The 12432-nt window shown below is 47.5% G+C and overlaps 1 protein-coding gene across 3 annotated transcripts; it reads left to right on the plus strand.

Moving 5' to 3' along the window:
* Nucleotides 1–162: 162 nt before the first annotated feature.
* AIRIM (AFG2 interacting ribosome maturation factor) lies at nucleotides 163–6689 on the plus strand. 3 transcript variants are annotated; one of them, XM_082657310.1, is made up of 5 exons: nucleotides 163–410; nucleotides 589–863; nucleotides 2765–2944; nucleotides 4854–4972; nucleotides 5146–6689. In XM_082657310.1, exons 2-5 carry the CDS (start codon nucleotides 589–591, stop codon nucleotides 5181–5183), a joined length of 612 nt encoding a protein of 203 aa, XP_082513436.1. In that variant the 5' UTR covers nucleotides 163–410; the 3' UTR covers nucleotides 5184–6689. The 3 variants fall into 3 exon arrangements, with proteins under 3 accessions (XP_082513436.1, XP_082513437.1, XP_082513435.1); XM_082657311.1 differs by lacking the exon at nucleotides 163–410 and having other exon boundaries at nucleotides 522–863; nucleotides 4850–4972; XM_082657309.1 differs by lacking the exon at nucleotides 163–410 and having other exon boundaries at nucleotides 522–863.
* Nucleotides 6690–12432: the final 5743 nt, after the last annotated feature.

Genomic DNA, 12432 nt, shown 5'->3' on the forward strand with positions numbered 1-12432 from the left:
GCCGTCTTAGGAGGAGCCCACAATAACCAATCACAGGGAAGCTCTGCGATCGGACAGCCAGTCCACATGTAGGACTACAGTACCCAGAAGGCATTGACGGCATATTTTCGCGACTCGGTAGCCATGTTGGGGCATGCGTAGAGAGACTCGGAGGCAGGCTGGGGCCCTTGGAAGGTTCTTAAACTTTGATTGCTTTAGCTTTAAGTTTTCCCGCTGGTTTAGGGAAAGCGACCCGCAGCCTCAAGGAGAGGAGACAAGCTTCTGGCTCCGGACGCACGGATAGGCCCGGGGAACCCGTAGTCTAAAACAGGAAACTGCCCGAACCCGGACGAGCCTCCTCCGAGCGATAGTCAGGAAACGCTTCCCGCGGTGGGAAACAAGGGTCCTGCCTTCCGAGAGCCCCTCTAAAGGTAAGACAACGCCTCGCGTTAGAAACTCCTGTCGGGAGGGGTAGACGGCCCTACCTGAGGAAACGCTGTTCTCACCTGCGAACGGAAATAACTCCCACCCATGACCCGGTCCTTCCCCTATCGATTTGGAACCCTAATGCTTTTTTTGTTTTTTTTTTTTTCCTTCCCCCAACGGAAGATGACTCAAGACCAGCCTTTGCTCGCGGTGCAGGAGGCCCTGAGGAAGTGCTTTCCCGTGGTGGAGGAGCAGCAGGGCCTGTGGCAGAGCGCTCTCAGGGACTGCCCGCCCCTCCTGGCATCCCTCAGCAACCTGGCAGAGCAGCTGCAGGCCGCACAGAACCTGCGATTTGAGGATGTGCCGTCACTTCGGGCCTTCCCAGACTTACAGGAGCGGCTGAGGCGCAAGCAGCTGGCGGCTGGTGACACCCTCCTGGACAGGCTAGGGGAGAGGCTGTAAGAGGCTCAGTGGCGCTCGCTCTTGGCGGAAAGATTTTAAAACTGCGTGTTTAATAAGCTAGGATCAGTCGGAAGGGTGTTTTTCTTCTTACTTGAGAGCGTGGTATTTAGGGGTATGTCAGCCTTTGCTCCTTTCCGTTTGTTGCAATGGGATCTCTGTCAAGAAGGCATTTTCTGGCACCTCCCTTGTCAGACTAGGCGTGACAGTGGTGGACTTAGTAAAAGTTATCAAAGCAGAACAGAAGAGCAATGGGGATCGCTTATTGGCCCTCCTCTATAGTCTTTCTTAGGTAAAAAGCAGTGAGGAGCTATACTGTAAACTTATTAGGTGCCAGAGCTAAGGGTTTTACATACATTATCTCATAAAATCTTTCAACACCTCTTTGACTTAACCTCACTTAATTAATTTTTCCGGTGAGGAAACTGAGGCTCAAGCAGATTGCCTGTGGTTGTGCAGTTAGTAAATAGTAAAACTGGGATTCTAACCCAAGTATGCCTGACACCAGGGCCACTTGTTCAGCTGTTCATTGGTGTCTGCGTGCCCGGAGTAGCACGTCTCTAAGCTCTTACTATGCCTAATGTTAGACCCTCTACCTTAGAGTTACAGGTAATTGAGGATAGAGAAGAGACAGGGCACGTATGGCCTTTCCTTGACCAGGACAAGAGAAGGTTCTAGTGTGTAGAGTCTGTGCCATAGACTAATAGGAAACTGTCAAAGATGGGGCCTTCTTTGTATTCATTTGTACAAAAACCATTTTATTAAGCCCCTATGGGATGCCAAGCACAGGTGCTAGGAATACAACAATGAAGCAGACTTAGTTCCTAAGCTGAGTGAAAGAGAGAGACAAGACAATCAATTAAATTAGGTCACGGTACGTTCTAAGATTGTGAACTTTTATTTCAATCGATTACGTGTTTGTGTGTGAGTGTCGGGCTGTTACTTTTAAGTCTATTTTTTAATTGTGAGTCACAGTCAAACATTTTTGAAAGCTGCAATTCTAGGCTAGGGACTGCCTTGCCCTTTGGGAAGTTGTAGCCTTCGTCTTGGTGGCTGGGCCCCTTGGAGTCACCAATGGAATAATAACAAAATTTACCATAAGCTAGGCACTTCGCAAAGCACTTAATATACATTGTTGCATTTACTCTTCACAGCAATCCTTTTCATTCATTGGACAATTGTTTGTTGTTCTGTCTGCCGGTCTCGATGTTTTAGGTACTTAGGATGCACAGTGAACAAAAGAGACTGTTTCTATTCGTGATTGAGAATAAGTAACTTTCCTAAGATCCACAGTAGTCTGGGTGTGTCAAGAGCCCAAATCTTACCTATTCAAGAATTCACTAGTATGGGGCACGAGGTAGCCTGAGAACACTGCTGGTTTGTTGCTTCAGTTTCCTCTTGCTTATTCCTTTCACGTACATTGCATTGGACTGTGTGTGAGCATTTGCTGTCCTGTATGGCAGCCCCAGAAGGGCCGCTTGGTCTTTACTTTCTTTGGCAGCTGGGAATAACATCATCACACAGCTTTGAGAGCCATGTAACTTCAGCCTCTCCATCTTTAAGTCAGTTCTGAATTCTTGAGCCACCCCTGCCTCCATGCACCATCATCAATCTCCGTAGACGAACGGATCTCATTTGGAGCAGTTTTCCCCACTGGGATGTGTGGCAGTAAATATCTGGAGACGTTATTGATTGTCACACCTTGGGAACGGTGGAGGCATGGTGTGTTCTTGTCGTCTAGTAGGTAGAGGTCAGGGATGCTTCTGAACATCCTGCAATGCACAGGGCAGCCCTCCACCACAAAGAATCATCTGGTCCAAGATGTCCTTAGTGCTGAGGTTAAGGAACCTGGCCTTAGGCCTTTCTCATGATGTTGCCTGATATCAGACTCTTCCCCCAGAGCCGCCCTCCTCAAGGTGCGCGATGTAGTCAGCAGCCACGTGGAACACGTGCTTCAGATCTATGAGCAGCATGCAGACATGATCAGCCTCGATGCTGTCCTGCAGGCTTCAGCTGCAAGCCCCTCTGTGGCTGAAATGTTGGAGTGGTTACAGGATATCGAGAGACATTATCGAAGTTTGTATCCTTTGCACACATTTCAGGTAGTTCCAGAACTGTTCCAGGAAGTCTTTTTAATTTCAGTTTTCACAAGATTGCCCAAAAATATACAGTATGGGTCAGTTCTCTTTGGTTCTTGAACTTGGATTCTTTCTGCATTCCTTTGTACAGTCATTCCTTAAATCACTTATTGAGTAACTGCTCCCTGCCAGGCGTTGCTCTAGGTGCTAGAAGATAGGCATTAAAAAAAGGAAATTATATAGAGTGTCAGATGGTGATAAGTGCCTTGGAGAAAAATAGAGCAGGGAATGAGGAAAGCAAGGGGTGAGGGTGGGCTTGTGGTTTTAAATAGGGTGGTCTGGGAAGGCCTCACTGAGAAAGTGGTATTTGAGAAAAGACCTGAAGAGGGTAAGGGAGAGAACCATGGGGGTATTTGGGGGAAGAGTGTTCCAGGTAGAAGAAACAGCAAGCGTAAAGGCCCTGAGGTGACAGCGAGCCTGGTATGTTCAGGAAGTAGCAAGGCGGCCAGTGGGGCTCGAGCCGAGTGAAAGGGGGGTGGACTAACAGGAGATGTGGTCAGAGAGGCAGAGCTAGGCCTGGTGGGGCCTCCAAGGTCTTTGAAAGGATTTTGGCTTTTACTCTGAGTGAGATGGAAAGCTATAGAAGGTTTTGAGTAGAGGAGTAACCTGATCAGACCTATGTTTTCAACAGTATCACCCAGCTATGTTCTGAGGAAGGACTTGGGTGGAAGCAGAAAGACCTGTTAGTTGGAGTTCTCTCACCTTTTTCCTCTCAATTCTTGCCTGTTAGTCGCATCTACCCTCTGGCTGGAGTTTCTACCTTCATTTGAATCACTCCCAAGCCAACCTTTATTCTTGCCTCTAGTTTTGATTTTCAGTTTCCTGCAGATGCCTCCCACTGGAATCTCGCGGAACTGCAAGCTGAAATGGAGAATTGAAATCCTCCGTCCAGCACTCCTGTTCAGCTCCTGTTTCCTTAAGTTGTAGCATCAAACCTGTCTGATCGCTTAGTCTGGAAACTTAAGCAGCATTTTCCCCCCTTCCTGCTGTTTTCTGCTTGCAGCGTAGCAGCATCGGCCACAGTGGTGGAAGCAGCAGCGTGGGCAGTGGGAGCAGTAGCTGGGGCCACCCTCACTGAGCGCTTATGGTGTGCCAGCTGCCGTTGTAAGAATGTTAGCGCTCAGCTGTTAAGTCCTTCCATTCTGTTTCCTTGGTGCTTCTTGTAGTTTCCTTCTCTATCCCCACTGACTCTACCATTGTTTCTCACTTGGACCCTTAGTCACATGCAGTCTCTAGACAGGTTTCTCTGACCCTGGCTTCTTTCCCTCTAAGCCACCCCCGGGTAGTGGCCTCACTCCGCAGATCTATCTTCCGGAAGTCTTGTTTTGATCCTGTTGCTTGTGTAGGAGTTTTCAGTAGCTTCTGGTGCTCTGAGGACGAGAACCCCCGTGCTGGTCTTTGTGTTCTGACTCCACCTGCCCTCTCAGCCACCTTTCCTGCTACTCTGCACATCGTTCCATGCCAGCCGCACTGGAAATGTCCTGCCCCTGAATCCATTATGTGCTGGAATCCTCCTCCTGTCCTCTAAAGGCGATGAACTCATCCTCTGAACTTCCACTGAGTTTTATCTTTCCTGTCATTTAGAGTCTTTTCAGTTTCTGTTTTTTTCTCACCACGGTGAGATCCCAGATTGCAGGAACAGTGTTTCTGTCCTTTTCCCTGTAGCCCAGAGCCATGTGTGTAAAGAAGGGCTCGGTAAAGACGTGTAGCAGAGGCGAGCCCTGCCCACCTGGTAGATGCAGCAGTGGCTGCGCCTTCACTTTTCTCGCTCCCAGGAGCTCTCTCCGGGCTATTTTCTTCCTTCAGCACATTTCATTTTCTTTTTGAGCACCTTCCTTAACTCCCAGGAAGGTACCTGAAGAGGAAGTACCTTCTGTCCTCAATCCAGTGGGGAGACTTGGGAAACATCCAAGCTTTGCCCAAAGCCTGGGACCGAATTTCGGAAGACGAACACCCAGACCTTGTACGAGGTACTGGTTTTCATTTAGTCCTTCGTGTCTCCTCCCCTCCTTTCTTTCTGTGTCTCACCTCTTTGAAAGCATGTAGAGATGCCCTCATGGTGCCTTTGTAGCTTTTACAAATCTGATGTTTTGTGTTTTCTGGAGAGGTGGTATGCCATGTATTCTCTCTCTTCCTGTTCCAGATATCCTGTTGAATGTTTCCTTCTTCCTGGAAGAGTGAAGAAGCCGTGTGTTTATCGGGAGACTAGGGGGACGCAGTTGAAGACCGACCTTACTGCGCTCTGATATTTCTAAAGAAATGTCAGCATTGCAACTGGACTTATTGGAAATGTCAGTGCCTAGAGCCTGAGGATTGTACTGGATGTTGGGTCTTCTTCATGCCAGGTCCTGGGTGAGGGCACATGGTCACACCTTGCCCTTTCCTAAGGCTCAGGGGAGTGGACAGAGACAGGGAGGATGCAGGAAAGGCCGTGCAGAAGAACACTGGGGGCAGAAGCAACAGCCACAGAAGTGGTAAGGAAGGAAAGGACAGGGGTAGAGAGTGCCGCTGCCCTCAGCATCATCCAGAGCTCTGAGCCTCGTTGACACCAGGTCCTGGTTTCGTGTATTTGTGTCAGTATCCAACTCCTTGATGAAAAAAGGTGGCTTTGATGATTTAAAGAAGGAAGGGGTGGGACTTCCCTGGTGGTCCAGTGCTTAAGAATCCTCCTTCCAATGCAGGGAACACAGGTTTGAACCCTGGTCAGGGAACTAAGATCCCACATGCCGAGGGGCAACTAAGCCTGCGTGCTGCAACGAAAGATCCCATGTGCCGCAACTGAGACCTGACACAGCCAAATAAATAAATAGATATTTTAGAAAAATAAAGAAGTAGAGGTGATATTGGTGGAAAACAGTTACTGTTTTCGAATTGCAGTAGCTCCTTATCATCAAAACAATTTTAGTTTCCAGAGCCTACCACCAGGGGGAGGTGGAGCATCATGAATTATTCTGAATGCTTTGTGTTTGGAGGGGTTCTCTTGCTCTTACTATCTGAGAGTAAGTAACTGGGGATAGTGGGACTCCTCAAATAACAGTTTTTTGTTTTTTGTTTTTTTTAAACCAAAGCTGGTGACTGACTTGCTACAGTTCTCTGATCTTGGGGTGGCTGCGTAGATGGGAGAACACCAGCTCACAGTCAGGTGTTCAGGGTTGGGTTTCTGAGGCCCAGTGCCTTCATCAGTGAAATGGTCGTGGTACTTCCCGACCTGTCAACTTCCTGGGCTGGTGTAAAAATCTGGGTCATTGGATGTAAAGAGGCTTAATAAAGAATATAGATATTTTTCAAAATGAAAACGACTTTTTTCGTATTACAAAAGTGTTATATGCTTTTTAAAAAACAGTAGAGGGCTTCCCTGGTGGCGCAGTGGTTGAGAGTCCGCCTGCCGATGCAGGGGACGTGGGTTCGTGTCCCGGTCCGGGAAGATCCCACATGCCGCGGAGCGGCTGGGCCCGTGAGCCATGGCCGCTGAGCCTGCGCGTCCGGAGCCTGTTGCTCCGCAACGGGAGAGGCCACAACAGTGAGAGGCCCGCGTACGGCCAAAAAAAAAAAAAAAAAAAAACAGAAAAATTGTAGAAAACATTTAAAATGCAGAAAAGTATAAAACAAGCTCCACCAGAGATATTTTGTTAAGTATCTTTTTAGTGTCCGTATTCACAAGTTTTTTTAACAAAACAATTAGGGTGTTATTGATAAATATTGTTGTTTAAATTATCTTTTAAAAAAATCTTAATATAGTTTGGCCAGTTTTTCATATCTGTGAATATAGCTCAACACAATTATATACCATTTTATGAATGTATTATAATGTTATATTTTACATGTATTTTTTTAAGTCATCATGTTTTTCTACCTGTAAGGATAATACATTCTGGCTGTGAAAGATTGAAGTATTACAGAAAGTGAAAAATGCACAATGTCCACCTACCAGATACGAAATCATTTTTAATAATGTGGTGTATATTCTTCCAGGAATTTTTTTTTCTTCCAGAAATTTTAAAAAATCTATTCTGTCACATATGTAATAATTGTAAATAACTTAACTCAAGACATTTGGGTATCAGGCCTTATGATGTGCTGTGGGTACAGAGGTGAAGGAGAGCCCTAAAAAGATTTATAGTTCAACCAGGGAAAGATTTAAACCAGTGTTTCTCAAGTTTGAAAATGTATGTAAATCACTAAAATTTAGATTCCCATTCTGTAGGTCCTGGGGTGGGGCCCTGGACTCTGCATTTCTAACGAGGTCCCAGGTGATGCTGATGGTCCAAGGACCAGCCTTTAAGTGAAGAGATTTAAACTGTAATATAATAATGCTGTATTTGAGATCAAAACAGAATTCCATGAGAGAATAGAGGTGACAGCCAACTGCTTGTGAGACTACTTCGTGGTGACTGTGACATCTGAGTCAGGCCTTGAGGCTCAGAAAGGAGTGCAGGGTGCTGCACGTACAGGCAGTATGTGAGAAAGAATGGAAGCTGATACCTCCTGGAGGCGTGTGGGCACCGTGCTGTGGCTTGTACCCCCTAGAACTGGAAGCATTAACAGTTGACTGTAGCAAGTCACTGGAGTTCACGGGGGGACGGAAGAGTGGCAGGAAATGGGTCTGTAAAGGTGAACTGGAATGAATTTGTGAATGCCATGATCAGGAGTATGTATTTTGCAAATGAGAGTTGCTTGCTTGTTTGTGTGTGTGTGTGTGTATAAAAATGAGCTTTTTAAACCTCCCTCATTGAAGCAAGTAATCATGACTGAATAGACACAAGTATGTTTAAGGTGCTAAGTAATAACTATGTATTATTTAAGTATAATTTTTCCTTAGCTTTTTTCTTCTGCTGTTAAATTGCTACCCTAATTTTCCATTTTATTTATTTTCCTTATTTTTTTGGTTGCGTTGGGTCTTAGTTGCGGTACTCGGAGTCTTTGTTGAGGTATACAGGATCTTTTCGTTGTGGCTTGGGCTCTTCACTGCAGCGCATGGGCTTCTCTCTCTAGCTGTGCGTGGGTTCCAGAGCACGTGCTCTCTGTAGTTTGTGGCTCATGAGCTCTCGTTGAGGTGCACGAGCTCAGTAGTTGCAGCATGCAAGCTTAGGTGCCCCGCGGCATGTAGGTTCCCCGACCAGGGATCGAACCTGCGTCCCCTGCAGTGGAAGGTGGATTCTTTACCACTGGACTACCAGGGGAGTCCCTCTAATCGTCCTTTTTAAATTTACAATTAATTTGGTTTATTTTTTGAGTAAGTGATACTTTCACATTGTACAAAATTCATAGGGTGCAAGTGCATATTCAGTGAAAAGTTCCCCGTTACTCAGTCCCCCTCCCTGGAGGCAGCCAATGTTAAATGTTTCCAGTGTGTCCTTCCAAAAATATTCTTTGCCTCTATGAGTGCAGGGGTGGTTACCCTCCAAGATAGCCCCGTAGATCCCAATGATCCATGCCCTTGTATACTCCCCTCCCCTTCAGTGTGGGCTGACCTGACAGATTCGCTTCTGATGAATAGAAGACAGTGGTAGTGGTGGTCATTTCTGGAACTAGGTTATGAGGAGAGACTGGCTTCCATGGTGGGTGCTGTCCCTTGCTCTCCTGGGGAAGTCGTCTGTGAGGCAGCCCTGTGGAGAGCTCACGTGAGAGCCTGATGCCTGCCAGCAACCCCGAGTGAACTTGGGAGCAGACCCTCTTCCCGAGCTGAGCCTTCAGATGAGACCACAGCCCCAGCTAACAGCTTGACTACAACCTCATGAGGACCTAAGCCAAAGGCAACCTAGCTCAGCCGGCCCGGATTCCTGACCCATGGAAACAGATAATAAATGTTTGTCTTAAGTCATTAAGTTTTGGGGTAATTTGTTATACAGTGATAGGTGACTAATGCAAGAAGCAAGTATTTTTGTATTCTCTGTAACTTCATACAAATAGTAACATGCTGTATATCCAGTTTTGCACCTCGTTTTTTCCACCTACTGTATCTTAGAGATCATTCCATATGAATACGTAAAGAGCTTCCTTAATTTTTTCTAAAAACAGTTGTATAGTTTTCTGTTGTGTGGGTATAACATAATTTATTTAGCCCCTTACTGATGGCCATTAGGTTGTTTCCAAAGTCTTGACACTTGTTAGGTTTTGGTAGCCCTCCCTCTCACTGCCACCCCTGCTCATGGTTTTTTCCTTGGAATTTTCAGTTAGTTAATACCACCTCACGCACTCACCCCCAATAAAAAAAGAATTCTGTTGGTATTTTTACTGGAATCGTATTAAATTTATAAACTAATTTAGGGAGAATCATCATAGTGGGAATCCTTCTGGCTCTCCTTTAAGCATGCCACTGGCTCATGGGTTGAGATATTAAATGTGAGTTCTTTTCTCTGTTTCCCTCAGGTGGGGAAATAGACTCTTGGTGCTCAGAACCCTCTTCCCTGTCCGTGAGACAATCTGTTGGGACGGAATGAAGAATTTGTGTTTCTTTCCTGTCTCTACCCCATCCACGTTTAGAATGGACCTCAGAATTCTTCTCTCAGGCAGAGTAGAGGGTTTTCAAAGCCAGTGGGACCCTAGGCTCTGAAGAAAAGAACTTCTCCCTGCCTAGGGAGAATCCAGGCTGTGTGGTCTGACTTTACTCAGGATGATGGAGGCCGGGGACCATCTCCAGCTTGTTCAAGCATTGGGTTGTTTGTAATTCTTTCTCCCTGTGGGGAGAGTGCACATTTGGAGGAGCAGATTCAGGGATATGGGGAAGGAGCTAGTGTGTTGATAGCCAACTCTGGGGAAACCTTGCTGAATTCAAGTGACCCAGACCTGGGTCCAAGTCTCAGGTCAGCCTCTTACTAGACAGGTGATCTTGGGCGAGTTGTTTTCCTTCCTCTAAGTTTCAGCTTCTTCATCTCTACAATGAAATAATGACGTTTGTCCTTACAGAGTTGTAAGGCTCAAGTGGGAGGAGACGTGTGAGGGCTTTTGGTAAATTTATAAACATTGAAGGAGCTGAAATTCACTTGAGGTTGATTAGTCACCTACTGAGTGCATAGCTCTGGGCTGTGCCCATTAACATGTTCCTCAACCCTTAACAAGCCGTGGAATAAGTATGCTTTGAGAAAGTTTTCTACGTGGCCACAGCTTACCAGTGGCATTGCCGGGATTCGTACCAGGGTTTTCTTGGTTCTGGTGAAAGGAGTCTTTTCCTTACACCACTGTTTCCTCTCTGCCACAGAAGGCAGAAGCTCCCTCACACCTCCTCAGCTGTGACAGGAGTTGGTTTCCCGAATACCCAGCCATGCCTGGGACATGAGTCCTCCAAATGCAGCGGTGAGTGCAGCGCTGCCCCGGTCTGGCTTGGCAGGGGCCCGTGAGGCGTCCAAGGCTCAGGGCACTACAACCTTGCCAGTTACCCTCCTTTCTGATCCCATAGCCAGGAGGGTTGGAGTGCGTCCTGGGGCCGTCTGCCAGAGTCTTACACTTGTGCCCTTTATGCCAGGCGCTGGGAGGAGAAAGCCAGTCCTTCCAGGCACTCTCCCTCCTCCACATCGTTCCTGGAAGGCTCCTTCTTGGTTTCTGCCGAGTGCAAAGGAAAGTCACTTTTTCTGAGACTGGTGCCTGGTACAGCGTATGAGAGTCCCAGCCCCAGAGATTCTGATCCAGTATGTGTGGGCAGGGGTGAGGTAGCTGTATGCTTAGCAAGTACCCCCCCCCCATTCTCTTGCAGGGTCATTCTTGAAGAAATAGCCTTAGTCCTGAGAAAAAGCAGCAGCACAGAGAGAGAGAGCTGGGTAGGATAGCCACAAAGATTGTGCTTCTCTGGGGAAGAAACCAGACTTAATAACTTTCTCATTGCACCTCTTCTTCCCTTTTTGTGGCTTCCCAGCACCTAGCTGGTCCTCAATTCCAACGGACACCTCGGCTCTGTTCCCCCAACCCCTCTGTGCTGTTTGGAGCGGGGTAGTAGTGGCTTACGTACACGGCACCTGACAGTCTGCCACCTCCATATTCATTCATTCGGAGGCCTCCCTGTGTGCCCGGCACAGGACAAATTGCCGGTGACACAGAGATAAATAGGGGGAAGTACACAGTTGGTAGGTCCGGCAGATGCGTAAGCCCATCGTGAGATGTGCTGTCATAAAGATGTGCTGGTGATGCAGTGGATGGAGAGAGACGGATCCTTTCTCTGGGCGGTTGTGGGAGGCAAGAAAAGGGAACGTAAGAGTAGGTGTCCAGCAACTTAAATTCAGCCAGAATCTTCCCTCCGGTCTCTAACGGACTGAGAGATGGGGGAGGGGGTCAGCCCGGCCCGTTTGCCCTCATGTGAGCAGGGAGCATCATCTCCCCGATTCAGACGTGCGCAGTAGTTCTTAATTTGCACAGAAAGCCCAGACTAATAAATCCACTACTCAGCTGCAGTCCCCACAGCGCGTTTATAGGCAGCAGCTGACTTTTATCAGCTCGTTTGTTCTTTCACATAAGCAGAGTTTTATGAGGGTCTCCTGAGCTGGCTCATAACGCGATGAAACGTCTGCAAAACTCAACCATAAATCCCCGGCACCTGCCAAGCAGAGGATGCTGTTTTCCAGGCACATTTTGTCCAGCTGGCGGCTCTGTCCCCTTGCCCAGTTTGCATTTCTGCACTTGTCTCTTTAAACTTGGATTTGTTTTTCAGCTCTCTGCGGCCTCTTTAAAGGCAACTGAAAAATGAGGGGTAGGAAAAAGGAACTAGAAAGTTATGTCTGTGCTAAAAATTACGTCTGGCTTATGTTGCCCTGAAAGCTGGTTTTGATCCCACTGCTGAAACAGAGATCAGGCTTCCCAGCCACACGAACCCCAGGGCCAGGGACTGAAGGACAGTGCCAACTGAGTCCGCTGTTAATACTTTGATTCTTTTCTGGGCCATCACCCTTTGTACTTGCCAAAGACCCGAATCCTCAGTTGTCAGTTCCGTAAATTAAAGGAGCAGCTCCAGAGGCCTTTTCCCCAGATGGTCTCCAAGCATGACATCTTTTCCCAGCATTTCGAGAGCTCCCCCAACACAGAGAGGAAATTTAAATGCCCTCCCTCCTCCAAGTAAGGCAAGACCTGGCCTCTCTGAGGATGCTGGCTGGCAGAGGCGGACTGGTTCCTTGGGAAGGCTACAGACGCCTCAGCAGAGCAGGTTGTCTGTCTAGGAAATGCTATGTGGCCCAAGGCTGTGCTCTCAGAATCATTCACCTCTCTGTTTGCAGGGTCTCTTGGTTTTGGTCAGGCGACCACTAGGCCCGAAGAAGACCCCTGGGGCTGCCCTTCACGTGGCCTCATCTCTTGCTCACTTTCCCTAGACCCCACTTCAGGGCAGCTTCCTGGGCGTGTGACCCGTGCTTATAAGGGTCCCCCAGCTCAGCCTAAGGCTCTGCTGTCACCCTCTTGAAATTTTTAATAGTTTTTGAACAAAAGGCTGGATTTTCATTTTGCATGGGGC

This window comes from Grampus griseus (genome assembly GCF_964374135.1).
Source record: "Grampus griseus genome assembly, chromosome: 1".
Classification (NCBI taxonomy): Eukaryota; Metazoa; Chordata; class Mammalia; order Artiodactyla; family Delphinidae; genus Grampus; species Grampus griseus.

Excerpts from the sequence above, each read along its gene's own strand:
- AIRIM (XM_082657311.1), top strand. The coding sequence starts at position 547 with ATGCTTTTTTTGTTTTTTTTTTTTTCCTTCCCCCAACGGAAGATGACT. Across the intron at positions 864-2,764 it reads GACAGGCTAGGGGAGAGGCT|AGCCGCCCTCCTCAAGGTGC; the intron begins GTAAGAGGCTCA and ends CTCTTCCCCCAG. Across the intron at positions 4,973-5,145 it reads ACACCCAGACCTTGTACGAG|ATATCCTGTTGAATGTTTCC; the intron begins GTACTGGTTTTC and ends TTCCTGTTCCAG.